This window comes from Chlamydomonas reinhardtii, chromosome 8 (assembly GCF_000002595.2).
Source record: "Chlamydomonas reinhardtii strain CC-503 cw92 mt+ chromosome 8, whole genome shotgun sequence".
Taxonomy (NCBI): domain Eukaryota; kingdom Viridiplantae; phylum Chlorophyta; class Chlorophyceae; order Chlamydomonadales; family Chlamydomonadaceae; genus Chlamydomonas; species Chlamydomonas reinhardtii.
The window spans coordinates 3,622,478-3,648,034 of NC_057011.1; the positions used below are offsets into that span (position 1 = coordinate 3,622,478).

The following is a 25,557-nucleotide window of genomic DNA, read 5'->3' on the forward strand; positions in this document are numbered from 1 at the left end:
GGTTGTAGGCGGGGTCGGCAAGCACGAACACCTGGGGCGTAGCAGGAGGGGGGGGGCGCAGGGGGGGGCCGCGGGGGGGGGAGTTACCAGTACTCGTGTCCAGGCTGAAGTTGACCAAGTTGACCCGGAACCCAAGGCCCGGCGCATAGTGGTGGTAGGGTGGTTGGTCGCTGTGTTGGGGTGGTCATGCGGGGGTGGGGGGTGGGGTGGGGGCATGGGGCTGCAGCGGGGGCAGCGTGTTAACACGGTGGGGAGGCGCGGCTACTGCCAGCCCCGGCGTAGGTGTGCCGGCCGCCGCCCGTCGTTGCTGCAGGGGCGCAAGCGCGCGCTCCACTTTGAAGGGCACCCATATGCAGCCTCAGGCGGGGTGGCATGCATGCGGGACTCGGCCGAGAGGGATTGTCCGCGGCGGTGGGCCTCAGCCCCCCAGACTCACCCGCGCCCTGTCGCCAAGCCGGGCTTGCAGCAGCGCAAACACGTCCGGGCTGTCCGCGAGCTGCTCATCAGGAAACTGCAGCGCCACATCACGGAAGCCGCCCTCAAGGATGTAGTCGACCGTCTCGGCAATGTCATAGCGCTGCTCGAGCGAGCCTGACGGCGTCGCCATGCCGATTTAAGCGCTTGCCGGCGCGCCCGCCTCAAGAATTCGTTATAATATTGTTTTATAGCTGTTAGCGTTTCCTGGTGATGCCTGCCGTCAAGTTATCGCTGAAAACTGAAAGAAAACCTGTGCACAAAGCCCGGACTCTCTCTTATCCTTGGTTTGCCTAGGGAAGTAGTATTTGCTTGCCTAAAAAGACATTTTAGCCTCGCCCAATCAGGAAATTCAATCAGGACTAGTGCAATTGGGCCTGGATGGCGCTTACCTTGGCATGCCAGGGTTATTGCCTGCAGTAAGCTTGCTTTTTATACAGGCTAGACGCTAATATCTTTGTTATATTGCAATTTCGTGTCACCACGCCGCCCGAAGCCTTTGGAGAAATCATAGCCAACGGCGATATGTATATACGAGGCCTCTCATGAGTCAGCTTGCTTACCAGGAGGCGACGTGCCTATGGCTGGAAGGAAACCTCACGGACTGTTTGGCGACACTTCAGAAGGCGGAAGCGGAGCTTAACTCTGATGCAAAGGACCTAACGGCAAGTGCATATTCATCTGCGACGCATGATGCAGCTCAGATGCAGTTTCGGGCTGCCTACGGGGCGACTGCGGGGAAGCCATCGAGTCAATTCCATCTTGCACTGCCCGCAGCTTGCCCACAACTCGCTCGTCGTCGAGCATGTGACCGCCGCGACACCAGATGTCGAAAGGACTGCAGCCCAGCTCGAGCTTATCGAGGTGCGCGACAAGGGCCGGGTTTATGTGCGCGTGCACTACCCCCCTTCACGGCCGAACAGTCACGCCCCCATCTGTCCTTGCGTTGCCCATTCACCCCACCTGCTCCCCTTTGGATCGCATAGAATGAGCGCATCGCCCTGGACGACGCCGCGACCGCTGCCTCCGACGTCAGCGCTGCGGCCTCGCGGCCGCGCTCCTCGGGGGTGGTGGAGGCGCTGCCGCTGGTGCCGGTGCGGGACGACCTGGCGGTGGTGCAGCTGAACCGGGTGGGTGGCCGGCTGGCTGGCTGGCTGTTGCGGGGGTCGTGGAGGCGGGCAGGCGTGGCGTGGCGTGGCGGTCTGGTTGTCGGCCGGTGGTCTGGTACGGGTGGTCAAGTGCTGCTGGGGTTGCCTGGGGGATGTGGGTCGGCTGGGATGGCCCGGGGGATGTGGGTTGCAGCGCAGACTATTCATGTGTGTGGGATTTGAAGCCGTCTTGCTTGGGGTCGAGATGAGCCGCGCTGTGCTGCGACCGCGCGCGTCGGCTGGCCTTTCACCGGCTTGCGGCTTGCAAGGCCAGCCGCTCCCCTTGCCGCCCTTGCGGTCTGGTTCCCCTTAGTCTCCAACCGCCACACAGCACTTACACGCCCCTGCCTCCCTCTCCTCTCCTGTTGCCCACCTCCTGTCCTCTGCCTGCAACCCGCTGCTGCGCCAGGCCGTGCTGCTGTACCAGCAGCAGCGCTACGCCGCCGCCACGGAGCTGCTGGAGCGGCTGGCGGGGGACGCCGAGGCGCTGGCGGAGGGCACGGCGGTGCGGGTGAGGAGGCGGCCTGAGGTGGTGATTGAGGTGGAGGCGGCGGGGTGGTGGAGGCGGTGATGGTGGTGGCGGTGGTGCAGGTGGAGGTGGAAGGTTGGGAGTCTGGGGACTGTACGGGGAGTGGCGCTAGTAGTGAAAGGTTGCACCCAACCCCGTGGCCCCTCTCTCCCCTTCGCGCTCAGGTCCTGACGCTGCTGCTGGACCTGTACATAGAGGGCCGCCAGCTGCCGCGTGCCGTGGCGGCCCTGCACCGCCTGGAGCGCCTGCACGGCCCCATCAGCGAGGCCTACGGCACCCCGGCACCCGTGGCGGCGGCAGGGGCGGCGGGAGCGGGGGTAGCGGCGGGGCCCGGGCCCGGCAGCAGCGGCAGTAGCGGCAGCAACAGCACGGCGGGGCCGGCAGTAGCAGGGGCAGTAGCAGGGGTGGCTGTGGCGGGCGGGCGGCCTCGTGAGCTGGCGCTGCCGCGTGTGTCGCGGTGGGGAAGCAGCGCCATGGCCAGCTGCAAGGCGCTGCTGGACGGGCAGGTGGGTGGGGCCGCCGGGAGCTGGGGGGCAGGGTGGTGGGGTGGGGGCGATGGGATGAGGGATGTGGGTCAGTGGTTGGAGTGTGGACTCCAAGCCCAGGGACTGATTTTCACAGCCGGTGCTGGGGATTTGGGTCGACTATACGCGGAGGGATTGCTCGGCAGCGACAGCTGATCGCAAGCAACCTACACCTGACGTAGCCATGACCACCGCCGATGCAGCAGCTGCTGTCACGCCACCGCTCCCACTTTATCATCCTCCTCTCCTCCCTCCCTCCCTCCCCTCCCGCCCTCTCTCCTCCCTCCACTGCTGCTCCGCCCTCGCCTCCAGGGCCGGCCCCCCGCGGTGCCCGACCTCAAGCTGGTCATCCGCCTGTACCGCAGCCGCCTGCACGCCCTGGCGCACAACACACGCGCAGGTGCGCATCGCATACACTGTCTTTGTGCTTTGTTTTCCTGGTGCTCTTTTAACACACGGGCAGGTGTGCAGCATATGTGGGGCGCATGGGCCAAGCCAGCCTTTGTAGTCCCCCCCTGTCATTGTTGGTCCCCCCTTGTCATTGTTGGTTCCCCCCTGTTCTTGTTGCTGGAAAAGCACACGATCAGGTGGCAGTGCATTGCGCGCGAGCGGCCTCGCGTACCGCTTCCCCGGCCCGCACCGCCCCGTTCACTGACTCACTGCCCGAGCAAACATCTCACTCGGTCCCTCACTCGCCCCCACCACCACAGCCAAGCGGGAGCTCAAGGCAGTGATGAGCGCGGTGGGCGGACTGGGCGGCTTTGGCCTGCCGCCGCCGCCGCCGCCACTGCAGCCACCGCCCGGCAGCGGCAGCGTCGGCGGCTCCGCGTCAACGGCATCTGGGACGGGGACAGGGACAGGGATAGGGGCAGAATGCTCCGGGGCCGGGCCTGGGGCCGGGTCTGGGGTCGGGCCGGCGTGTGGCGTGCGGCCGGGCGGCGCGGCGGCGTGTGCGCTGCTGGCGGCGGTGGCGGCCCAGCTGGACCTGTACCGGGGGCGAGTGCGCAAGGCGGGCAAGCGGCTGGCTGCGATGATGGCACAGCAGGTGGGGGGCGGAGTGGGCGGGTGGAGTGGGCGGGTGGAGCTGGCGGGGCGGAGGGGAGGTTGTGTGTCCTGCGCAGGGACCCAGCCAGGTGTGTTGCGCCTGCGCCGCACCGTCCTCACCCGTTCCCGTCCCCGTCGCATGGCTCCTGCCTGTGCAGGAGTCGGCACCGGTGCCCCAACAAGCACAGCAGCAGGCGCAGCTGCAGGCGCAGGCGCAGGCTCAGCAGCAGCTGCAGGCTGCGGCGCTGCGGCCGCTGCTGCTGAACAACCTGGGGCTGGTGCAGCAGGCGCAGGGCAAACACACACTGGCGCTGCTGTACCTGTCGCAGGTGGGCGAAGGGTCCGCAGGGGGTGCAAGGCTGCAGGGGCTACATGGGGTGCAGGGGCCGGGGGGGGGGGGCATTATAGGGCAGGGGGGGGCGATGGAGGGTGCGTGTGGAAGAGGTACGGACCTCCGTGTGCCTCATCAGTGGTGTGCGGCTCCGTGCGCGTCGTGTCGCCTGCACGGTACACACAGGCACTGGCGGCGTCTCAGCCGCCCTGCGCCTCACAGCCATCGGCGGCGGCGGCGGGTGCGGCAGTAGCAGTGGCGGTGCCGGCAGTAGCAGTGGCGGTGCCGGCAGTAGCAGTGGCGGTGCCGGCGCCGGCTGTGCAATACAACGCGGGGCTACAGCACCTGCTGCTGCACAACTACGGCGCGGCGCGGACGTGCTTCCAACACGCGGCGGCGCACTACGCCGACACGGTGCGTGAGGCGTGCGGCGTGTGCCGCGCACGGACTGAGTGACTGTTCAGTGTGTAGGCTGCACGGTCATGGGTGTGCTGGTCAGGACACGCTTCATGCTGCGCCCGCGCCCGCGGTACCGTGTTACGGCCCCTAGGAGCGCATGACCACGGAAAGCGTGCGTGGCGCAAGGGTTGCAAGCAAGCGGAGGGCTGACGGTTGACGTTCACGCCCCCCCCCCGTGTGTTCTTCGTGCAGCCACTGCTGTGGCTTCGAAAGGCAGAGGCGGCTCTCGGCCTATACCGCCAGCAGCAACAACAGCAGCAGCAGCAACAGCAGGAGGCCGCTGCTAATGCTACTGCCGACACGGGTGCCGCCACAGTTGCTGCTACAGCCGACTGTCGCGAGGCGGCTGAGTTGCTGAGCGAGGCGGTGGTGGCGCTGCAGGCGGCGCTGCAGCAGCTGGATGCACAGCAGGAGGCGCACGAGCAGGTGTGTGTGTGGGTGTGGGTGTGGGTGTGTGTGGGGGGGTTACATTCACGATTATTTAAGAAGTGAAGGCGTAGCCAGGTACAGTAGCATAGTGTGTGTGGGGGGGGGGGGGGCGGGGGGGAAGTTGTTGTCACCATCCCTGTTAAGCAGGGGGGCCAGGGGGGGGGGTTAGGGGGGAGTAGGGTTTGCTAGAGCCAAAGTCAAAGCCAAAGGGAAAGTGCGCTTGGCTGCACTGTGAATTGCTGGGTAGTGGGGGCAGAGAGGACGGCACCAGACTGGGTAATGGCATGGGGATGCGATTTAACATGGAGATGTGGGGATGCATGCATGGGCAGGCTCTGGATGCGCGACATTGGGCAGGAGCCCCCGGTGTGACTGTGACCACTTGTTGGGATGCTGAGCCGCGGTGTCTTTGTGCTGCTGTTGTTGTGTTTGTGCACACAGTGGCAGAGCAGCAGTAGCAGCAAGCTGGAGCAGGGGCTGGCGCTGGCAACCGGCTCCTCCGGCCTGGCGGGTGTGCTGGGCGGCGGCGGCAGTAGCAGCAGCCATCACAGCGGCAGCAGTAGCAACGGCGCTGCTGCGGCCTCGGCCGTCCACGGCACAGGCGCCGACGGCGGCGCTGGCGCGGGTTCAATGGACCTGTTCCTGCCGCTGCCGCCGCAGCTGCCTGGCAGCGCCGGCCAGCACCCCTCTTCATCGTCTTCGTCATCCCTCAGCGCGCATTCCACCACCCCCGCCCACGACCACAACAGCACCAGCGCCAGCACCGCCGCGCAGCCGTCGCAGCCGCACCCACACACGCCGCAGCCCGAGCACCAGCACCCCCTGCAGCACCCCCACGGCGCAGACGAGGGCGGCGGCTCAGGGCTGAGCTTGGGGCTGGGGTTGGGCTCGCAGCAGCACGGCGCAGGAGGGACAGGGGCAGTAGCAGCGGCAGTAGCAGGGACAGGGGCAGTAGCAGGGGCAGGGGCAGCAGCAGGGGGAGGCGGGCTGTCGCAGCACGGCGGACCCCGCCACCTCGCCAACGGCCACAACGACCCGCCACACGGCACAGGTGGGCGCGGCGGCCCAACCAGCCGGTCCCTGCTGCCTCACCCACCCGCACCTCTGTTGCGCTTCACCGCGAAGCCGCACAGCTCAGCTATACCTGCTCGTGCCACGGCTTGACCCTTTCTTCCACACACACGCCCTTGCCCATACACGCCAGCCCTCGTGCATAACTCCCCACCTGCTGCCCGCCTGCTGCCCGCCCGCTGCCGCCACCTATCCACTCCCCCGCACCCCGCACAGACGCCAGCGCCGCGCTGTCCGAGGAGCTGGCGGTGGTGCGTCGCGCCGTGCTGGCCGCCCTGGCCTACGCCCACCTGCAGGCCGAGGACTGGACCGCAGCAGTCGCCGCCGCACAGGCGCTGCTGCACGCGACCGCAACAACCACTGCAACAGCGGCAGCAATAGCGACAGCAGCCGCAGCCGCGGCAGCGCCTGCGGCAGCGGCAGCGGCAGCTGGTGCCGCCGCCGCGCCTGGCGGCGCGGTGGACGGCAGCAATGCGGCGGCTGCGCCGCCGCTCCCGAGCAGCAGCACCGGCGCCGCGGCTGCTACTGCTGGCGCTGCTGCTGCTGCTGGTGGTGGTGCTACTGCCGCGGCTGCTACTGCCGGCGCGGCGGAGTACAACTTCCTGGGGCACTGCTACGCGGCCGAGGCGCTGTGCCGGCTGGGCCGCCCGGGGGATGCGGTGGAGCTGCTGTCGCTGTGGCTCATGGTGGCGCAGCAGGAGCAGGAGAAGGCGCAGCAGCAGGGGCAGCAGCAGCAGCAGGGGCAACCGCAGGGGCAACCGCAGGGGCAGCAGCAGGGGCAGCAGCAGGGGCAGGGACAACCGCAGGGGCAGCAGCAGGAGGGCAGGCAGGAGCAGGAGCAGGGGCAGGCCACCGCGGCTGGAGGGGCGGGAGGGGAGGTGTACGTGTTGGGCAATGCGGCCGCGCTGGCGGCGCTGGCGGGTCCGGCGGCCCTGGCGGCCTCCTACACGAACCTGGGGGCGGTGTTTGCCAGCCAGGGCGAGATGGGGCAGGTGGGTGCGGGAAGGGGGTGGGGCTGGGCCGAGCGTGCGTGTGCACGTCAGGCAGCATACGGTACATGGGGAGGAGCACTCGCGCATGCGGGCTCAGTTGATGCTCAGTGCTGAAGTTTGCAAGCCAGGCACCTGCCGCTGGCAATGCGCCTTCCTCTGCTGCCGCCGAGAACAGTCAGTCCGCATGCCGCCGCCGCGGACGTGTGCCTAACCTGTTGCAACATGCCTTTCAACCGTTCCCGCTCCCCTCCCGCTGGTTTGGCTTGGTTTGGTTTAGTTTGGGCTGGTATTTACTACCCTTCACCCCTTCTCGCCCCTGCTCGCTCCATCGGGGTTCCGCTCCTCCCCGGCGCAGGCTGCGGCGCTGGTCCGGCAGGCTCTGGCGCTGCAGCCCGCCAGCCGCCGCGCCCAGCTACTGGCCGTGTACTGCCAGCTGCAGCTCGGCGACGTAGGCGGAGCACTGGCGCTGCTGCGGAGGGCCGCCGCCGCCACCGCCTCGGCCGCAGGCGCCGCCGCCGCCGCAGCGGCAGCCTCGTCGTCGTGCTAGGGCCGCTGCGTTGTTGCCGGGGCAGCGTGGTCTCTTGCGCTTGCTGTGGCGGCGGCGGCGGCGGCGGCTGCAGGGGAGCTCTCAGCGCTGGTTGAGTGTAGAGCGGCTGTTTGCCGCTTCAGGTGTAGCAATGTGGTAGTAGCAGGCAGGGGCAAGAATTAAAGTGCGGAAGTGGGGCAGGCAGTGGGGCAGGCAGTGCAGAGGTGCTCGGAGATGCGGCCGTGCACGCGGCCATGGTGCGGAGCGGGGACCCATCTCACCGTAACCAGCAATCGTGTGAAACCCTAACCAGTTATCACTGTGTACAGTGGGATGCTTTGGCTTGGACCGGACTGGTGTGTTTGTGCTGTGACAACGTGGTGGCAAGCGCAATGCGAGCGCGAGTGCGGTGACAGAGTGGACAGGGAGTTAGGAAATGCCCCCGAGCTGCGGCCCCGCTACGTGCTACGCGGTTCAAGCTTCACGTGGAAACAGATCAGTGGGGTCCGGGGAGCATCCCTTGCGTGCGGTCAACTTGTAAAGCTCAAGATGCGAGCCCTGCTTGGCGCAGCTTGGCAGTCGGCATTTGCGCTGCCGGGGGTTGCTCCGTGCCCCCGCTCGTATGAGGGACAGATCGTCGAAGTTAGTTATTTCGTAGTGCCTTCAACACTGTGCAGTAAATATATCTCGTGACTTTTCAAACCTGCGTGAGCTGCGTACAGATTGAAGGCAATCGCCAGCGAACCCAAGTCGCTTTCAGCAGGCGGTTGGCGCCATTGGGGATCTCCGAGTATTTGAGGCGCGCGCGGCTCGATGCCATACAAAACAATACTTAAGCTCAACAAATTAGTACTTGCTGTGTTGAATCAACGTGTGGCTGGCTTATCCGCTAACGCCTGTCTCGCCTCAATCAGCCTACCTCACCACACCCTGAACCACATGTTTCGTCACCACGCCGGTAAATGGTGAACACCGATACTGAGAGTACATCGCATTGGAACCGTCTGACCCAAGACATCAAGTTAAAGGTTGCAAGCTATGTCCACCCCAACGATGTTGCTGCCAATCTGAAGAGCGTCGACACCGATACAGCTGCTGCGCTGCGTCATCAGTATGCCAAGCTCACGCTTGGCGAGAAGCGGGTACGCGCTCGCCGGCCGAGGCAAGAGGCACTTGAGCGGGGAAGTCCGGCGGGGAGCTGGGAAGAGCCTTACCGGGCGCAACCGTGGCCCAGCTCCCAGTTCGTTGCGCACTGGGGCAGGCCCGAGCCCTGGCGGTCGCAGCCCCTGCCCCGCCGCCAACAGCTGCTGTGCCTGGCGGCGTCCTCCGGCGACGCCGAATCTCTGGAGGCAGCCCTGGCCAACTGCGGCTGCGCCATACCGCCGCAAGCGCTGGCAGCGGCAGCGGCGGCCGGCCACCTGGCCGCGTGCGAGCGGCTGCTGCGCGGGGGAGCCACAGTCTCGCTAAAGTCCGTGATGGCGGCTGCACGCGACGGACACCTGCCGGTGCTGCAGCTGCTGATGAAGAACGCCGGAGCCATGCGGCGGGACCGTGAGGCCTGGCGCGGGCTCATCGACGGCGCAGCCTGGGCCGCTTGCGCCGGCGGCCACGCCGCCATCCTGGCTTGGCTGCAGCAGGAGCACCGCTACAGGGTCGAAAGGGATGCCGTACAGGGCGCAGCGGAGGGCGGCCAGTTGGGGCTGCTGGAGGCGGTGCTGCTGCCGCAGCCGCTGCCGGTGGCCAACACAGGGGGGCCGGCGCCGGCGGCGAAGGCAGCGCGTTACAAGGCGCTCCGCGCTGGCAGGCAGCGCGTGGAGGTGCTCGCGGAGATTGCGGAGGGCTTCCCGGTGGACGTCATGCGGCGGTACTGGGACCGCCTGTGGCCCTGGCCGGCTGTGTCCATGCCTGCCGGCAGCATGGCGGCAGCGGCTGACGGCAGTGGCGCCGGGGCCGGGACCGAGGCGGAGGCTGGCGGCGGTGACAGCACGTCGGCGGCGGCGGCAGCGGCGGCGACAGCGGCAGCGGCAGCGGCAGCGGCAGCGGTGGCGGCGGCGGCGGTGGCGGCAGCGGCGGCGGCGGCGGCGGCGGCGGCAAGAAACGAGGACGCCGATGAGGAGCCGTATGATGAGGAGCCGTATGATGAGGAGCCGTATGATGAGGAGCAGATACACAAGCCGAATGACGTCCTGGAGGTGTTCAGCGCCTGCGTCGGCAGCTGCACTGGCAGCTGGGAGGCCAAGCTGGCTTTCCTCCACTCAGCCTTGGGGCCGCAGGTTCTGCAGCGAATGGGCAACAGCCACTTCACTTTGCGCACCATCCTCGTGGGCGCCGCACGCCACGCCGACTACCTGCCGCGACTCAAGTGGCTACTTGCCGCTGGGTACCCGATCACACCGGCGATGGCTGCAAGCGTGGCGGTGGAGGGCGGGCACGCGGACGCGCTGGTGTTCTTGTGGGATGAGTGCGGCATGCCGGTGCCCCGGCTGCAACACGGCGCGCCCGGCCACGTGCTCTTGCAGCAGGGCATCGACGATGTGCCCTGGCGCCTGCCCGCGGTGCGGCTGCTGTGGGAGCGTCGCGTGCTCAGCACACCCGAGGAGCTGCTGCGCCACAGCGTGTTCCATTCCGCGGAGCTGCCGGACGAAGCGCTGCTCACGTGGCTGATGGAGACGGTGCAGGGGGCGTGCGGCGGGCATGCGGCGGCGGTGGAGCCGCACGCGTCCAAGCTGTTTCGATTTGTGGCGGGCCGCGGCGTCGACCTGCCGCTGCTGCAGCTGCTGCACAAGCGCTGGGGCGCGCTCATTGACCTGCAGGCGGTGGCGGCGGGCGGGAGCTTGGATGCGCTGGAGTGGGCGGCCGCGCAGCCTGCAAGCAGCCTGAAGCGCGCGGTAAGCGGGGCTTGCAAGTTGCAACGCTTGGGTTGGGCTCACATCTGCGCAGTGGTCGTGCGGCGGCATGCGATGGGCACGTGTGTGCACCCGGCTGATGCCAGCACCCGCCCGGCGTGTGCATGTGGGCCGTGGCGCGTCCTGCCAACGCCCGTGTGGCCTCCGCGTCTGCCCACCATGTGCTGCCCTACCGCGCCTTGCCGCTGCTGCCTCCAATTGCTGCCTCCATTTTTGCTGCCTTCATTTGCTGCCTCCATCCGCTGCCATGGTTTGATGCCTCCATTTTCCGCCTTAATTTGCTGCCACGGGTTGCCGCCTCCATTTCCCGCCTCAATTTGCTGCCACGGTTTGCTACCCCAATACCCTATGCTGCCATCGCTCGCTGCCCGCTGCCTGTGTGCTGCCTGGTAGGTGCTAGCCACGGATGAGCTGGAGCGCGTGCGGCAGCAGGGCAACCTTGCCAACGTCGAGTGGCTTAAGGCGCGCGGGCTGATTGACCGCAGCCTGCCTAAAGTGGATGTCATGGCCCAGATGATGGCGCGTATGATGGCGGACATGCATGCTTGATGAACGCGCTCAAGGGTGGATGGGCGATGGTGGGATAGTGGGGCTGGCGTCGGCACGCTGGGTAAAAGGGTGCCACCATACCGTAGCTGCTGGCCCGCGAGTGCGGGGCTGCGGGCTGCGGGCTGCCCTCCCCCCTAGGCCGTGGCGCGCACGGCGTGGCAGTGGACACACGGCCACAGGGGATCTCGGCTGCTGGCTGTTACATGCGCTGGGGCTGGGCTTGGGGTGTTGCGCAGCCCGCCATCGTCTCCGTGATGCCATGGTGACTGAGGGCATGCGGTGCTTGTTCGCTGTGTAGCAATGTGTGAGGACTTGAGGAGTGAGGACTATGCGGTCCACTGGGACCACGCAAACCACCACCGGCACCAAAAGCATTGTGCCATCTGATACGAGTGCGGCGTTGTGAGCAAGGGTCAAGGGTCAAGGGTCAAGTGTGTAGAGCTAATGGCTGGGGCTGGGGCGCTTGCACTGGCGTGCTCGGTTGTCGGTAGGGGGCCGCCATGGCGGGGCTTTCGTTATTGGCAGCATTCTGCCACTGGGCGGGTGGAGGAGACAGGTAGGTAGTGTGCGGAATCGTGCTTGTTCGTCGCCTCTGTTTTTTAGCGTCAAGGGGCAGTGAGGCGCGGCGGAACACATGCGTGCAGCGTGCTTGGGAGTACCGATAGCCGAGTATCCCAAAATAGTCCAGTAGGGCAGCACTCTTGCGGCTTGCAGGACTGGAAGTCAATGAGGCAATGCCGGTGACTGAACTGCTGCTGGGCTGGCTGGCGGCGTTGCACGCCGAGGCTTGAGGGTCCACCGACTGCTGCGGCAGCTGTAGTGTTGCTGACTTCCTGTTTTGCATGTGTCACGGGCCCCGTGTCTATCCGAAAGTTGCTCACGCCACACACGGCCTGAGGAGCTGCGCTGCCTCCGCGGGATGGATATAGATCTGACAGCCCGACAAATGCCAACAAGCAACAACAGACCGCTGCGGCTTCAGGCCTTACAGTGCCCTCCACGGGTGCGACATGCCCCCACGGTACTAGGGCCATCCAACAGGGCATACACTGGCACCCCTGCCCCCTCTTTGAGGTTCTGCAATTGCTTGCGTGCTCACCACCACCCGGCTGCCCAGCCAGATGTGGCATCCCACTCCACAGCCGTCATCGCACAGTTGTCTGCTGCCAGCACACAGCTTTCAAACGAGTTTTTAACAAAGCTCCTGTCCAATCCTGTCCAACTTCAGAATCGCCGAACTCGAACCAACCCCCCCATACACGTTCGAACTTAGCGCATACCAAGCACCGTACTGCCTTCAAGTCCTTTGCCTTGGGCTGTCCCTTCACTTGTAATCCGCATCCTTTGCCTGCCCCGTGCAACCTTTGCCACGTGGCAACATTCGCTACACACCGCACGCTCATGCGGCGCTACCTCAATTCCCATGCCAACGTTCCAATGTGAAGTACTCCAACTAAACGCATACCGTCACACCGCCGCCAGCTGCAGGCGCCCACAGCCCCCACAGCCGCAGCTCGCGCCTCGCATTGTGTCGGGCGCACAGCCACGTTACGGTGACATCGGTGTGTATACTGTACCAAAGATGCACGCAGTTTCTCATGCCCATCAACAAACACACACCTTCGTGTGCATGTCGAGCATAGCCAAATAATATTTCTACGAGCCGTTGCTATCGGCTAGCCCTGTCAGAGAGCGCATGCAAACCCTGGCGTCCTGCATCTACTGTACACTGCATGCGATGTGGGTGCCATTGCCGATAAGTCCTGTCACCTAATGTAGGAAAACTTTTGCACCACCTGTTCAAATGGTTCATTAGGCCGAGTCTTCGGAGTCCTGGCGTGTCGGCGGTTTATGCAGTCACATAAACCCACACGCCTATCAAATCGTATCGCGCATGGAAAACTAGGTGAGGGCGGTGCGGCCGTGTGGGAAGTCACAATGCGTATGAGCCGACCGCCCCCAGCCTTGTCAAGCGTCGCTGCTCCCCCCACACGCTGGGATGAATAGAGCCTCGCGCACACAGTCAGTCAAATCGTTTGTAGCAAACCAGGATGCAATAAGCAAGTCAACCGAACCTGCCTATCTGCTTCTTGGCCCAACCAGAGCAATTGATGTCGGCGCTGCTCCGAAGACCACAAGCAGGGCCAAATGCAGCCATTGCAGCAGCAGCCAACCGACCAATTGGTCGGCCAGCGCGCCAGGGGGCGCTTGCATACCTTCGCCGCGCCCGCAATCGCTTGACCTTGCTGCAGAGAGCTGCCACCGCCACTCAGCTTTTGCTGCTGCTCTTCGCCGGGCCGCTACTTGCCATCATCGCCGCCGCCGCCAAGCAATCGCCAAGCAGCCACCTGGCACCAGCAGCGCCATTTGCATGTCGTGTGTATTTACAGCTCCTCGCCCTCGTCAGCGTCCGAAGCCGCCAACAGGCCCTCAATGCTGAAGCTGTCAAAGCGGCGCTCCAGAACGGTCTCATACAGGTAATCCACGGCGCGGTCCACCTGGTGAGGCAAAGCGTTTTACAAATGCATGGGAGGATCGCAGGCGTTGGTGAGTGGCATGAGGTGCTAGGATGGGAATGGGACTAAAGCAGCTGCAGTGCGGTAAGCAGTCAAGATTGGTGCAGCCTTGCACTGCGTCCGGCTGCCATTGGCGGGGCCGGAACGCGCGGAAACGCTCCCCCCTGTCCAGACCCGCAGAGCGCCGCCCCGCACCTGCGCCTGTGTGACGGATGCGGCGGAGCGGCGCACGGCCGTCAGTGAGGCGTACACGGGCTCCAGCAGCTCAAGGCCACCCAGGTCAGTGACGTTGTCGCTGCGGGAGCGGAAGAAGGCGATGCCAATGGCGGTGGCGACCGCAGCGGCCGTCGCGGCAATGTAGGTGACCACCGACTCCGCTGTGACCGAGCCCAGCACGCCCTGCTCCGTGACGAGCTCGATAACCGTTGCTGCAGCAACACCAACCATGGCGGAGCGGCCCGCGAACGTCTCGTAGCGTTGCACCTTGCCCTGCAATATCCAAGGGGCGACGGCGCATGTGGGCGCTTCAAGGCCGTGTGTCGGAAGAGCTGAGCGACTCCGTAACGCGGCCATCGACAGCGGGTTGATTGCCAAGTTGCTACCCTACGGACATAAACAGCTGCTGCTTCCCCTCCGGTGACGCAACGCCTGGTGGCGCCAAATTTGTTGTCAACGCCAGAAGCGCAATTCCGCCAAATTATCAGCACTTACATCAAGTTCAACTGCAGCCGCCAGGCTCCGAATCATGGAGCTGTGTCCACGCCGAGGAGCGGGCGTGGTCGGCGCGACAACGATAGGCTCTGCGGTCGCGCGGCACGCCACTGCCATCTTCCGTGACGTCTTGCTGGATGAAGCAGCAGCAATTGAGCAACGGTTCACGCGGGTGCGGCAGAGCTGAGCGGTCGACATCTTGTGGCGCGGTGTTGCTCAACAGGTTTAGTGGTGCGACGCAGGCTAGCTTGCAGCTTGACAAGTTGAGTAGCAGTGACTGCAATGTATGTGTCCTGCTAGGTTTGAATACAAGCACAGGGCTGCTCAAAGAACTCAGCAGACGGGCGTGGAGCCTGCATGGGGCGGCAAATGAACGGTCGCTCTCTGGCCAGGAACCCCAGTAACCCTGGTGCTCTGCGTACAGCAGATGCTGCAATATCGCTAGTGTGGCTACACTCAGCGCGACCGGGTGAGTGACTGGCATTCGCAGACGATGAACAGCGGCCGCACGATTTCGAGTCAACGCTTACACCTCAGCATGCGCCGCGGTGGCGAGCGCTCAGTGTACTCGGCTCTGAAAGCGTGACCTCAAACAGCACGACTAATGGCGCGCGCGCATGCGTGGCCCGGTTCACGCACTCCGAACCCAAACCCTAGAAACCCTATCGCCGTCGCTCCGCCGTCGCTTCCCCGTGGCACGCTGGCGAAGTCAATTAGACCACGGCACACGAACGCGCATTTCTCAGCACAATGGCCATGCAAGTAAATATGTTGTGCATGAAAAGCCTACCGTAGACACGACCCCGCGCTGACGTGGCGAACGCAGGGGCAGGGGTGCCCTGCTGCGCCACCCGTTGACCAGCTACCCTTCTACCGTCCTCTATCAGCTACCCTTCTACCGTCACAAACACCCACAACACTCCAGCATGCACCGTTCAATAACATCATCTGGAAGTTGTCCAGGCGCAGCCGTGCTCACAGACCTAAACTGTTTGCATGAAATTTGCGCCGTGTCTTGGGAGCCCGCGCGGCAGCTACGGGCTCGCTCTCACTGTCGCGGCACCCGTCCCACTGATTGCAGCTACCATGAAGTGGCAGCGCGTGCAGCACTGCAGCGTGCAATCCAACCTGTCTCAAAAAATGATTACCACATACTCACCCGAGCCTAACCACATACTCACCCGAGCCTAACCAACATGGACCTAGGCATGCCGCGGCAACCCTGCACCCACGGCGCTGACTGTCATAAGCCGGATTACTGCACCGGCACCTCATACAACTGCTGCTGGGGCATCATCCCGTCGAATGGGCCCGGCTGGGCCCCGTAGAATCCTCCCGTGGCCACCGCCGAGCTCGGGGGCGCCGGCGCTGCCACCTCCGCCATGGGCGCTGCCGCCTGCTGCTGCATCTCCACACCCGCCTGCATGGCGCCATCCTCGTCCATGGGCGCAACGCCGTCCGCCGGCTCGGGGTCATCAAAGGGGATGGCGTAGCGAGTCACGCGGGGGTGGTCCGCGAGAATGCTCCGCTGCAGCCGGTCCAGACGCGGCTGCTCGGGCGGATTTTCCCGCAGCTCCTCATCCACGTACTCGTTGTTGACATAGTAGCCGACGCGGATGAACTCGCGGCCGCGGTAAGAGCAGGTGAGGAGAATGACGGTCACGCCGAGCAGGTCGTCGACGGGGATGAGTTCGGGCTTCGGCGGGTTGGCTTCAAGCACAAATTTGAAGTTGCCCTGCACCACGGGCCCAACCTCCACGTTTTCCAGCTCTTGGTCGTAGCGGTCCGAGTCCGCGGAGCCCACATATACCAGCTTCCACGCCAGGTCTTGTTCCAATGCCGTTAGCGCTTCATACTCAATCTCAAACGCTAGCGGATCCGTAAATAGCGCAGGATTGTTCAGAGCACGCACAGCCACGACGCTGACGGCCATTTCCCTGCTCGGCTCGGAAAGATTTTCAAGTTTGCCGCGAAGAATGGAACTCTCCCCGGCCGTCTGTGTGGTTGTTTCGCGGGAATGTATTACGTTATAAAGTAGCTATACACGGTACTGTGCAGGGCTGGGGGCGTCAGGGCCAGGCATAGCGGCGCGCACAGCACCGCACAGCACCCATCCCGATGCGCTCCAACTTCGCGTCTGCAAATTCCACCCCCGACTAGCCCTCCCGAGAATCTCACCAGTATGTAATGAGCTCCAATAGAGAAGAAGGCGGAGACGGGTGGATTGTGCGTGTGGGTGCTGGCTTCTGGAGGTCGGTACCGTGGGTGCAAACTGGCCGGCTGCTCGCTGGCTTTATCGCGCTTCCGGGCCTGAGAACCTGAGGCGCCGTACGCCGTGCACGACGTGTACGACATGCTGCCCCGCCACCCCCCTCTTCATAGCAACCAGGTCTATGATTTCGCAGCTTACGCAGTGCTTGACACCGCCTTTATCTCTTCACTGCCCGTCGCTCTTGTTCGGCACTTGCCCTCGCTCCTGTCCTGCCGACTTGCCGCTGTGAGTCCTCGGAGTCACGAGACGGTCAGGCGCATGCAGCCCGAGGCCCCAGCACAAACACATGGCAGCTCTCTTGCTCGTTACTGTCTGAACACGGCACACGCCACGTCCAGGCCTTACCCCGGCTGTGAGTGGGGCCGGGGGGGCCCTTGTGACCTGCGTCGCCTGCGGGTCTGAGTTGCCCGATTTCCCTCGTCTTACAAGCCACCAGCACAAGATGGTCCAGGGCGGGCGCAGCATTACGATGCCTGCCGCCCGTACTGCCACGCTCAATTGGTGATTCTATAATTGGTGACAGAAACAAATCGCGCTGGAATTAAACAGGCTGACACAGACTTTGGTGATGGGCTCTGGCAGAAGCCAGGCCGAATTACACCCGTGTCACAGAATTGGTGATGGGACCCCCCGAATCGTACCCAGCGTCGCTTTCGGCCCCGGCAGCTGCAACACGAGCCCCGCGCTTGCAGGCGCTATCCAGCGAATGTCCCACAGCTTAAGCTGCAGCTTAGGGCCTTTGGGGGCTACACCGTGGGGCTACACTGAGCATTGTGCGTTTACTATAGGAATAGCGTCACTAGCCAAAGCAGCCTGTCTGCGTGTTTTCGCCTGACTTGGATTCAGGGTGCACAGGAATTGGTGACGGGCTCTGGCAAATCCTAGTCGACATTGTTCCCTGCTACCAAATTGGTGATTTTCACCAAATTGGTGTCACCAATTGAGCGTGGCAGTACGGTACACAGGTACGTCAAGGCTATCCCGCCAAACACCAGACGTCCAGCGATGGATAGTACCAGCTGTTTGAGGCTTTGCGTCCCACCACGATTCCCTGCCCGCCACAGACCGGCCCCCACACCCCGTTGTGAACAAGCAGTTTTCTTTCGTTTGCACACGGACCGTTCAATGTGCGACATCCCCACCCACCCAAGGCCCCAATGCCTTAAATGAGCTGGTCTTTTGGACAATGCATCAAAACCGTGGCGGGGAGCGGTATGCCTCAGCGCCCAGCTGCTGCTGTTGCTGCAAGTCACTCAGAAACCGCAGAAGCATCTCCGACCTCCGTTCCAGATCCACAGGTGGCGAGCCGTGCAGCTTCTCACCAGCTGCCGCCCCGCCGCCACCAGCGGGCCCGCCCCTGGCGCCGTGCCCCGGACCTTCGGCATCGCTGACGCGCCGCGCAGTCGCGGCCACTGCCGCCGCTGCTGCCGCCGTCCATTCCGACCCGTCTGCTGCAGCCTGCAGCCGCCGCCACTCCTCCACCGGCCCCAAGCCGCTCGCCAAGCCGCGCAGCTCAGCGCCAAAGCTGGGCTCAGCCGAGAGGCCCGGCCCCTGCTCCAGCGCGGTGCCAAACGCATCGGCATACGCCGCCGCGCGCTCCAGCGGCCCCTCCGAAGCTCTGGCTCCCACGTGCCAACCGGCAGCAACGGCGTCCCCACCAGGTCCTGCAGCGCCGTAGTCGCCTCCACTGCCGCTCCCACGCGCCATCGACCGCAGCAGGCTGTCCAACTGCTCCGCCGCGCTGGTGTCGCCCGCCGTCGTGCCAACGCCACCAACCCCGTATGCCCCCGGAAGCCCGTACGTCCCGCCGCCGGCTCTGGCACCGCCCCAGCCCCTGTGCACCAGCAGGGCCCCGCCCGCATCAGCCGTCGTACTTGTTGTTGCCGGCGGCGCGGCAACACTGGCAGCAAACAGCTGCTCTGACGGCAGCACCGGTGGGGCCCAGGCTGCCCCCGCCGCTGCCGCCGCGTACGAAGCCGCCCCCACGGTTGAGGTCAGGCTTGCGATGGAGGCCGCGGTGGCAGCGGCTGTGGCTGTGGCAGGCAGGCGTGATGAGGTGGCGGCGGAGTGACGGGAGGACACAGACGGAGGGGCAAACCGCAGGAGGCCGGGGTTGGTGCCCAGCGCCGCCGCCGCGCCGCTGCGTGCGGCGGACCGCTGGAGCTGGTGCTGCTGGGGTTGGTGCTGGAGTTGGTGCTGGGGCTGGTGCGAGTACGCGCCGTGCAGGGGCGCAGGGCCGGCCCGTGCTGGCGGCGGCGAGCCAAGCCGCGGCCGCTTGTCCAGGGGCCGCAAGGCGCTGGGCAGCTCAATGCCACTGGCGCTTAAGCCTCCGCCGCCGCCGCCGCCACGACCTCCCAGCACTCCTGCTCCTAGCCCAAAGCCACTGCCTGGGCCTGCGCCCATGCCGCCGCCCGGTGGCCCTGCCGCGGCGCGCTTGTGGATGTCTCTCCGCAGGTCTGCGAGGAGGTCCGCAGCTACGCGGCTGCAGAACAGCGCGGCGTCATCTTGTGGGGATGGCACGTTGTAGCCTGCAGGCACCTGGCGTGACGGTTCTGGACGCGAAGGGCCCTGGGTGGTCCTGGCCGTTGCCGGCGAGGTCGCGGTGGCGGCGCCGGTGCTGACGGTGATAGTTGTGTGCCCGAGCCCAACGTTGGTGTTGGTCCCTGTGCCAGAAGGTGTTGACGCGATCGCGCCATGTGTGGTAGGAATGTAGGTGGCAGCAGCTGGCACAGCAGGCGCGTTGGCAGGCGTCGCCAATGATTCGCTGTGCAGGGCGCTCCGCTCGCTGCGACCACTCGGCGAGGAGGGATGCGCAGGCGCTGCCGACACTGCAGTTACAGCCGCTTGTGACGATTGGAAAGTCAGCATTGGCTGTAGCGGCGGCTCAGATGCTGGCGGCAGTAGCAGCAGCGCCGCCGGCTCATCAGTCTGCACGGCCTGCTCACGCGGCGGCGATGCCGTCTGGGTGCCCGCATTGCACACCTGCTGCTGCTGCGGCGGCTGCTGCTGCAGCTGCGGCTGCTGCCCCGGCCGGTTGTGGCCCTGACCGGCGGAGCCTTTAGGACCGACGGCTTCAAGTCCCAGATGCCCGCCGGGCGCTGCCACCTCTCCACCCGCACGCGGCTGTGGGTCTCTGTGTGCTGTCGCCTGTACGCAAGCACAGTTGCCAAGGGCAGGTGTGTCGACACGTTCAGCGCGACAAACAGCCGCATGCCATTGGGTGAGAGCGACAATGCGGTAGCTTTCATGCGCTGCAGCAGCTTGCGCATGCGGCAGATAGATACCTACACTCACACGTGGTGGGTGCTACAGCCCTTACGTGTGTGCGCTGCGGCTCACCTGTGATGCCAGCAACGTCCTGAGCGCGGCCTCGTGTGCGGGTTCCGCCGCTGCCCCTGCCGGCCCCGCCGCCAGCGGCCCCAGCGCGCGCGTCAGCAGCTGCGGCAGGGCCGCCTCCAGACACGTCCGCAGCACCTGCTGCAGCGCCGACTCATCCAGCTGCAGCGACAGCTGCACCTGTGACGTGCACGTGTCAGAGAGCACAAAGGAAAGGAAACAGGGTAAGGGTTCGAAGGAGGGCAGCGCGGGAAGCGGAAACACGCTGCAGTCAACCGACCCTTGGCTACCAAAGGCTGGTGCTTCACAGCCGCAGGGACGCCCTCACCACTTCCGACACACTGCCATACTCCCCCACCTGTGCAGGCAGCACCTGCGGTGCAGGCGCGGGCGCAGGCGCCGGCGGCGCAGCCACCATCGCTGCCGCTACCACAGCCTCGGCCCGCTCCCCGCTCCAGGCCGGCGGCCCCGCTACCGCCTCCAGCACTGAAGCCACCTCAGCACCCGCCGCTGTCCTGGCCGCCGCCGCCGCCGCCGCCGCCGGCTCCGGCTCCAACCCCGACAGCGGCCCAGCGGCCACGTGCGGCCACGTGCCCTGGCGGCGCTGCGGCGGCGGGCTGGCGGCCACCTCTCCCGGCCGTGGCGGGCTGCGGACGCGCCGCACACCCCTGCCCGCCTCCCCGACCCCAGGCCCAGCCCCCGGCACGTCTGGCCAAGCGCCCGGCATTCCGCTGGCGCGACTGTCGCCATACCCAGTACCTTCAGCGGTGCTGGCGCCGTCGCCGCCGAGGCTGCTGCGGTCACCGCCGTCAGCAGCCGCTCCAGTTGCTGCCTCCAGTTGCTCCAGCAGCCACTGCTCCGCCGCCGCCGCCTGCGCCAGGTCCGCCCACGTCAGGCCCGCCGCCGCCGCCTTCATTGCGGCGGCGGCGGCGGCGGTTGGCCACGTGCCGTCCTCTGAGGCAGAGGTTATGCTGGACGCCAGACTGGACTCGGCAAACAAGGACTGCTGCTGCTGCTGCTGTTGTTGCTGGTGGTGGCGGTGGGGGTGGTGTTGCATCCGCACCCGAGCCTGAGGCTGCGGAGGCAGCAGCCAGCCACTCGCCTGGCGGAGAGGCTGCGGCAAGGCGTCGCTGCTGGGCCCAGCGGCAGTAGCAGCAGGTGTGTCGGCTGCTGACGAGGCGGCGGGGGCTGCTGCTACTGCTGCTGCTGCTGCTGCTGCTGTGGCGCGAGGCCGCATGGACTCCAGGTGCAGTGAGCCCCAAGGGCCCGTGACCGGCGGCTGGCGCGGCAGTGGTGGGAAGTCCATTGCACTTGGCGGCAGTGGTGGCGGCTGCTGCAGGGGCTGTTGCTGCTGCTGCTCCTCAACTGGCAGCGTCCGATGCGGCTGACGAGCCGAGACGGCTGCCGCCGGCTGCTGCTGTAGCCGCTGCGGCTGGGCCAAACTGAAGCCGGCGGCTCGCACGGCGGCGCCGGTGGCAATGCCGCCGGAGTGGTAAGAGGCGGTGCGCAGGAAGGCGCGCAGCCCCGCGTCTTCGTCGCCGCCTTCGTCGTCGTGCTCAGCTTCTTCGTCATCGTAGTCATCGGCTCCCCCATCACGGGTGTTGTCCTTCACGGCAGCGGCATACGCGGCCTCTCCACCCCGGCCCCGGTCGCCGTCGTGGTGCTGGTGGTAATGTTCAGCAAAGCCGCCCAGCCAGCCGCCACTGCGCTCCGCAGCCACACCGCCGCGGGTGGAGAAGGAGGTGGAGGCGGACGCGGCGGCAGAGCCAGGCACGCGCCGCTGCAGGTGCCTGTCCGACTGGGAGCGGGAGCGGGAGCGGGAGCTCGTCCGCGATGCTACACCACCGGCTGTGCCCTGGAGCGCCCTGGAAGACCGGGTTGGCTGCAGCCCCGCCGCCGTCACGTGATCCGCGGTCTCGTCGTCCTCCTCTGCTGCTGTGGATGTGGCTCTTGCTGCTGTGGGCTCGCTCCGCTTCCACCGCTGTGACGAGTCCTGACTCGGCGGGCGCTGGCTGGCGACCCGCGACGGAGGCACGGAGGTGTCACGGCCAAGACCCGCAGCTTCCACGTCAGCGTCCGTGTCCTCCTCCTCTTCGGACGTTGCCCCCGCCCGCGCATGCCCCGCCTCCTGCAGATCACCGGCGGGCTGCAGGTCCCTGCCAGAGGCCCTCCTGGAGCTTTGAAGCTCTGCGACCAGCAGGCGACGCCTGGAGCCGGAGGCGGGGCCTTCACGTAAATCCTGCACCTCTTCCTCCTCCTCTTCTTCAAACACCTCCAGCTGCGCCGCCTCCTGCTTTGCAGCATCTTCTCCGCCCATCGCCCGTGCTGCCCCCGCGCTCCCGCCGCTGCCGCGGACGCTGGCAGCATCGCTGCCCCCGCTGCCGCTGCCTCCGCCTCTGCTGCCGCCGCGGCCTTTGGCATCGCCGCCCTCCCCCGGCTGTGTTTGCGCCGAGCCTGATGCGAGCGCCCACTCGTCCTGATGGCCCCAGCCCGCAAGCGTCACGCGCGCGGGAGGGCGGCCGGCGCCGCCGGCTAAGAACGCATCAGGGTCCGCGACTGTGTCGTCGGCAGCTGCGCCAACAGTGCCACCGGTGGCTGTCAGCGCCGCCGCGTCAGAGGCGGCAGCTGCGCTGCGCTGCCGGAAGGAGGCGAACAGGTCTGCACTGTTGTCCGTCACAGCGCCTGCCGCAGCCCCGAGGCTAGCACCGCTGCCACTGCCACTGCCGTTCTCACTGCCTGGACCCCTGATCCCAGCCCCGCCACTGCCGTCGCCGCCGGCACTGCGGTTGCTGCCGTCGTCCGAGCCGGGCCTGCCGCGGCTGCTGCCGCCGTCTCCATGACCATCGTCCCCAAGATCATTGTCACCATCACCATCACTGCCGTCGCCACGACCGACGTCATCAGTGGTGTAGCCGCCGGTGCTGCGACCCGACACGGACGGCGGCAGCGAATCCGTCGCCAGCTCCTGTGTGAGGCCCGGCCGCAGCCACACCGCCGCCGCAGGACTACGCCGCGGCCGCCGCACGCCCTGCGCGTCACTGTCACCGCCTCCACCACCGTCGCTGCCCCCCCCGTCGTGACCGCCGCTACTGCCGCCGCCGTGACTGCTGTTGCCGCGGCTGCTACCGCCGCGGCTGCCGAGATGGCTTCCGCCAGTGCCACCCTGCAAACCGAAGTCGCCCACCAGGCCGCTGCTGGGCGGCCGAGCGCTAGGGCTGGGGCTTGGACTAGTGCTTGGACTAGGGCTGGGGCTGGGGCTGGAGCCAGGGGCTGACTCTCTTCCTACAGGCCGCCCCATCTCCCCGCTTGCGTCCATCTTGTCCACGGCCGCTGCATCCGGAGCCGCCGAGGGCTCGGAATCGGAATCCAGTTCCGCCGAGGTTCCGATCATGGGATCCAGATCTTCCCTGAAGCAGAAGCTGTCATCGCTGCCCAGGACCATGAGCTCGGCCACGTCCCGCGGCGGCGGCGGGGGTTCTTCTTCCTCTTGCGTTTGTTCATAAGCGCGCTGCTCCCGCTGTTCCTCCTCCCGCTTTTCCTGCTGCTGCTCCTGCACCTTATGAGGCTGCAGCGCGGCCGGTTGCTGCACCGGCTGCTGCTGCGGCGCCGTTGGCGGCTCCGGTGCATCGGTGCTGAAGGAGGTGAAGGACTGCACCGCCATGTCGCGGCCGCTGGCGCCCGCCACGGCATGGACTCCACCCGACATCCCAGGTAGGTCCAGGTGGTCCATAGTGCTGATGCCGCCGCTGCCGCTTCCGCCTCCGCCGCGGCTGCCACCGCCGCCCCTGCTGCTCCTGCCGTCGCCTCCGCCGCCGCCTCCGGCACTGCTGCCTGGGCCCCTGCTGCTCCTGCCGTCGCCGCTGTGCCCAGCCGGGCCCCCGTGGCTGCTACCACCGCCGCGAAGATGGATCGATCCTTCACGGCGCTGCCAACCAGTGCCACCACTCACGGCGCCTCCAAGGCCTTCGCTCCGCCCAGCACTCCGCATGCTGGCCACGCTCCCGTGGGCAGTGCTGCCACCGCCCGCTCTGGCCAACATCCCCGTCTGCCATTGCCCTTGCTCCTGCTCCCATTCCGGACGCTGCACTTGCTTCTGCTGACCTGAAGCAACCGTGCCAACCACGACGGCGGCAGCTGCAGCCCTACCACCAGCCGCACCACCAGGAACAGCAGCAGGAGCAGCCAAAGGAATAGCAGCAGTAATAGCAGCAGGAAGAGTGGCAGGTATAACAGCAGGAATTGGCGCAGCAGCAGCAGCGCCGCCACTCGCCGTGGCGGCGTTGAACCCCAAGCTCGCCGACGTGCGCTCGCTCTGCAGCAGCACCTCAGACAACGAGTCCTCCTCAAACGTATCATACCGCTTCAGCGCACCCGCTGCCGCCGCCCGAGGCGGCTGTAGCATCGCTTGCGCCTGCGGCTGCAGCAGCTGCACCGGGCGGCGGGAGCTGCCCGCCCCAACGCTTTCAAGACTGAACCTTTCGCTGCCGCGCTCACTGAAAGCTTGGATGTAGGAGGAGTGACGCGAGGGTCGCTGCTGCCCTGGCCGTGACGCCGTGCCGGCATCACCACTGCCAACGGCTCCTGCCGCGCCCGCCCCTGCACTGGCCAGCGAGGTGCTTACCGCCCCGTCCCTGCTGCTCGGCCGCCGGGTGCCGAGCTGGTCCGCTGACACGATGCCGCTGCCGCCGTGCGTGCGGAAGCTGCTGAGGCGGCTGCTGGGGCCGCCCATCACGTGGCCGATGCCGTGCCCGTGCCCCAGGCTGCTCAGCAGCTTGCGGCTGGGGGAGGCATCTGGGTCGGCTACGGAGTCGCCAGGCAGCACCGACTGGAGTCGCATGACGGACAGGTTGGTGGTGGAGGGCTCGGAGATGGGGGGCGGCGGCGGGGCCGCACGCAGCTCGTGCACTGCACGGGGCAAGGCGCGGGAGTGAGGGGCGGAGGGTGCGGGTTGCGCACAGAGGAGGGCTTGGTGCTGGGTGCAGGGTGCAGGACAGGGAACGACAGGTAGGCTGCGGCCCACTTGAGTATCACAGCAGGTAAATGGCAAGGGTGCCATTCATCCGCACCGTGCCGTTCCTCGGTGCGGCCCCCCACCCTCCACACCCGCTCCGCAGGCCTCACCTGAGGAGCGCTCGCTGTCATTGGACCCGCGTAGGGGCAGGTCCGGGAGCTGGGTGGGGACTTGCGTGGGCGGCGACTCGCCCTGTAGGTTGAAGCCAGCACACGTCGGCATGGGAGCCTTGCAACCTGTGCCAGACCTGCTCTCCCTCAATCGTACTGCTGTCTTCTCCCCGCCTGGCAAGGTCAGCTTTCCCGTGGGACCGCGCGCTGAGCCGCCACGCCTTCTGTCAAGTATGCCCAGGACAGCTGGCAACCAACCGGGTCACCGGCCCATGGCAGTCCGTCCCATGACTCCTATTTTGCCACTCCCACGCACCCCCCCCCCCCACACACACACACCTGGCGACGAAACCAGACGTCCACCGCCACCTGCTCGTGTAAGGTGTAAGACGTGGGGGCTTGTGAGAGCTGCACCTGCGGAAACTCCACTGGGTAGAGGTTTGCAAGCGTCTCGATGTCGCTGGGGCGCGACGCCTCTTGGTCGGTGGTGGTGGGGTCGAAGCGCAGGGCATCGGCGAGCGGAGGGAAGTTGAAGTCGGTTCCGCGACGGTCAAACGGATTGTAAGGCGCGAATGAGGTCTCTGGTGCGGCTGGTGCCTCGATAGCCTCCTCCGATGAG

At 66.2% G+C, this 25,557-nt stretch overlaps 6 protein-coding genes across 8 annotated transcripts in view; 2 read left to right on the forward strand and 4 right to left on the reverse strand.

The window, feature by feature from the left end:
• CHLRE_08g376150v5 (uncharacterized protein) overlaps positions 1 to 801 on the reverse strand; it is a 5,471-nt gene extending 4,670 nt beyond the window's left edge. Inside the window, exons 1-2 of one of the 2 annotated variants that reach the window (XM_043065172.1) lie at positions 437 to 801; positions 11 to 31 (exon numbers count right to left, since the gene is read on the reverse strand). In XM_043065172.1, the coding sequence (XP_042922174.1) occupies positions 11 to 31; positions 437 to 607 (192 nt within the window). In that variant the 5' untranslated portion in view covers positions 608 to 801. The remainder of the gene's footprint in view (positions 1 to 10; positions 32 to 436) is intronic. The other variant, XM_043065173.1, reaches the window with a different exon arrangement.
• A 120-nt stretch (positions 802 to 921) lies between these two features.
• Positions 922 to 8,080, forward strand: CHLRE_08g376200v5 (uncharacterized protein). The gene is made up of 12 exons (XM_043065174.1): positions 922 to 1,338; positions 1,461 to 1,604; positions 2,032 to 2,133; positions 2,316 to 2,657; positions 2,988 to 3,075; positions 3,386 to 3,720; positions 3,878 to 4,048; positions 4,237 to 4,464; positions 4,702 to 4,935; positions 5,380 to 5,989; positions 6,226 to 7,001; positions 7,357 to 8,080. Exons 1-12 carry the CDS (start codon positions 1,168 to 1,170, stop codon positions 7,546 to 7,548), a joined length of 3,393 nt encoding a protein of 1,130 aa, XP_042922175.1. The 5' UTR covers positions 922 to 1,167; the 3' UTR covers positions 7,549 to 8,080.
• Positions 8,081 to 8,211: 131 nt separating this feature from the next.
• CHLRE_08g376250v5 (uncharacterized protein) lies at positions 8,212 to 11,853 on the forward strand. The gene is made up of 2 exons (XM_043065175.1): positions 8,212 to 10,415; positions 10,827 to 11,853. The coding sequence occupies exons 1-2, from the start codon at positions 8,490 to 8,492 to the stop codon at positions 10,980 to 10,982; spliced, it is 2,082 nt and encodes a 693-aa protein (XP_042922176.1). The 5' UTR covers positions 8,212 to 8,489; the 3' UTR covers positions 10,983 to 11,853.
• A 102-nt stretch (positions 11,854 to 11,955) lies between these two features.
• CHLRE_08g376300v5 (uncharacterized protein) lies at positions 11,956 to 14,500 on the reverse strand. Its single transcript, XM_043065176.1, has 3 exons — positions 14,210 to 14,500; positions 13,694 to 13,987; positions 11,956 to 13,480 (listed from the first exon to the last, which is right to left on the reverse strand). Exons 1-3 carry the CDS (start codon positions 14,405 to 14,407, stop codon positions 13,367 to 13,369), a joined length of 606 nt encoding a protein of 201 aa, XP_042922177.1. The 5' UTR covers positions 14,408 to 14,500; the 3' UTR covers positions 11,956 to 13,366.
• Positions 14,501 to 14,723: 223 nt separating this feature from the next.
• CHLRE_08g376350v5 (uncharacterized protein) lies at positions 14,724 to 16,691 on the reverse strand. 2 transcript variants are annotated; one of them, XM_043065178.1, is made up of 2 exons: positions 16,388 to 16,691; positions 14,724 to 16,205 (listed from the first exon to the last, which is right to left on the reverse strand). In XM_043065178.1, exon 2 carries the CDS (start codon positions 16,140 to 16,142, stop codon positions 15,465 to 15,467), a length of 678 nt encoding a protein of 225 aa, XP_042922179.1. In that variant the 5' UTR covers positions 16,143 to 16,205; positions 16,388 to 16,691; the 3' UTR covers positions 14,724 to 15,464. The 2 variants fall into 2 exon arrangements, with proteins under 2 accessions (XP_042922179.1, XP_042922178.1); XM_043065177.1 differs by lacking the exon at positions 16,388 to 16,691 and having other exon boundaries at positions 14,724 to 16,248.
• A 200-nt stretch (positions 16,692 to 16,891) lies between these two features.
• Positions 16,892 to 25,557, reverse strand: part of CHLRE_08g376400v5 (uncharacterized protein) — a 10,000-nt gene continuing 1,334 nt past the window's right edge. The window contains exons 4-7 of the mRNA XM_043065179.1: positions 24,939 to 25,020; positions 20,176 to 24,722; positions 19,821 to 19,997; positions 16,892 to 19,628 (exon numbers count right to left, since the gene is read on the reverse strand). Of these exons, the coding sequence (XP_042922180.1) occupies positions 17,673 to 19,628; positions 19,821 to 19,997; positions 20,176 to 24,722; positions 24,939 to 25,020 (6,762 nt within the window). The 3' untranslated portion in view covers positions 16,892 to 17,672. The remainder of the gene's footprint in view (positions 19,629 to 19,820; positions 19,998 to 20,175; positions 24,723 to 24,938; positions 25,021 to 25,557) is intronic.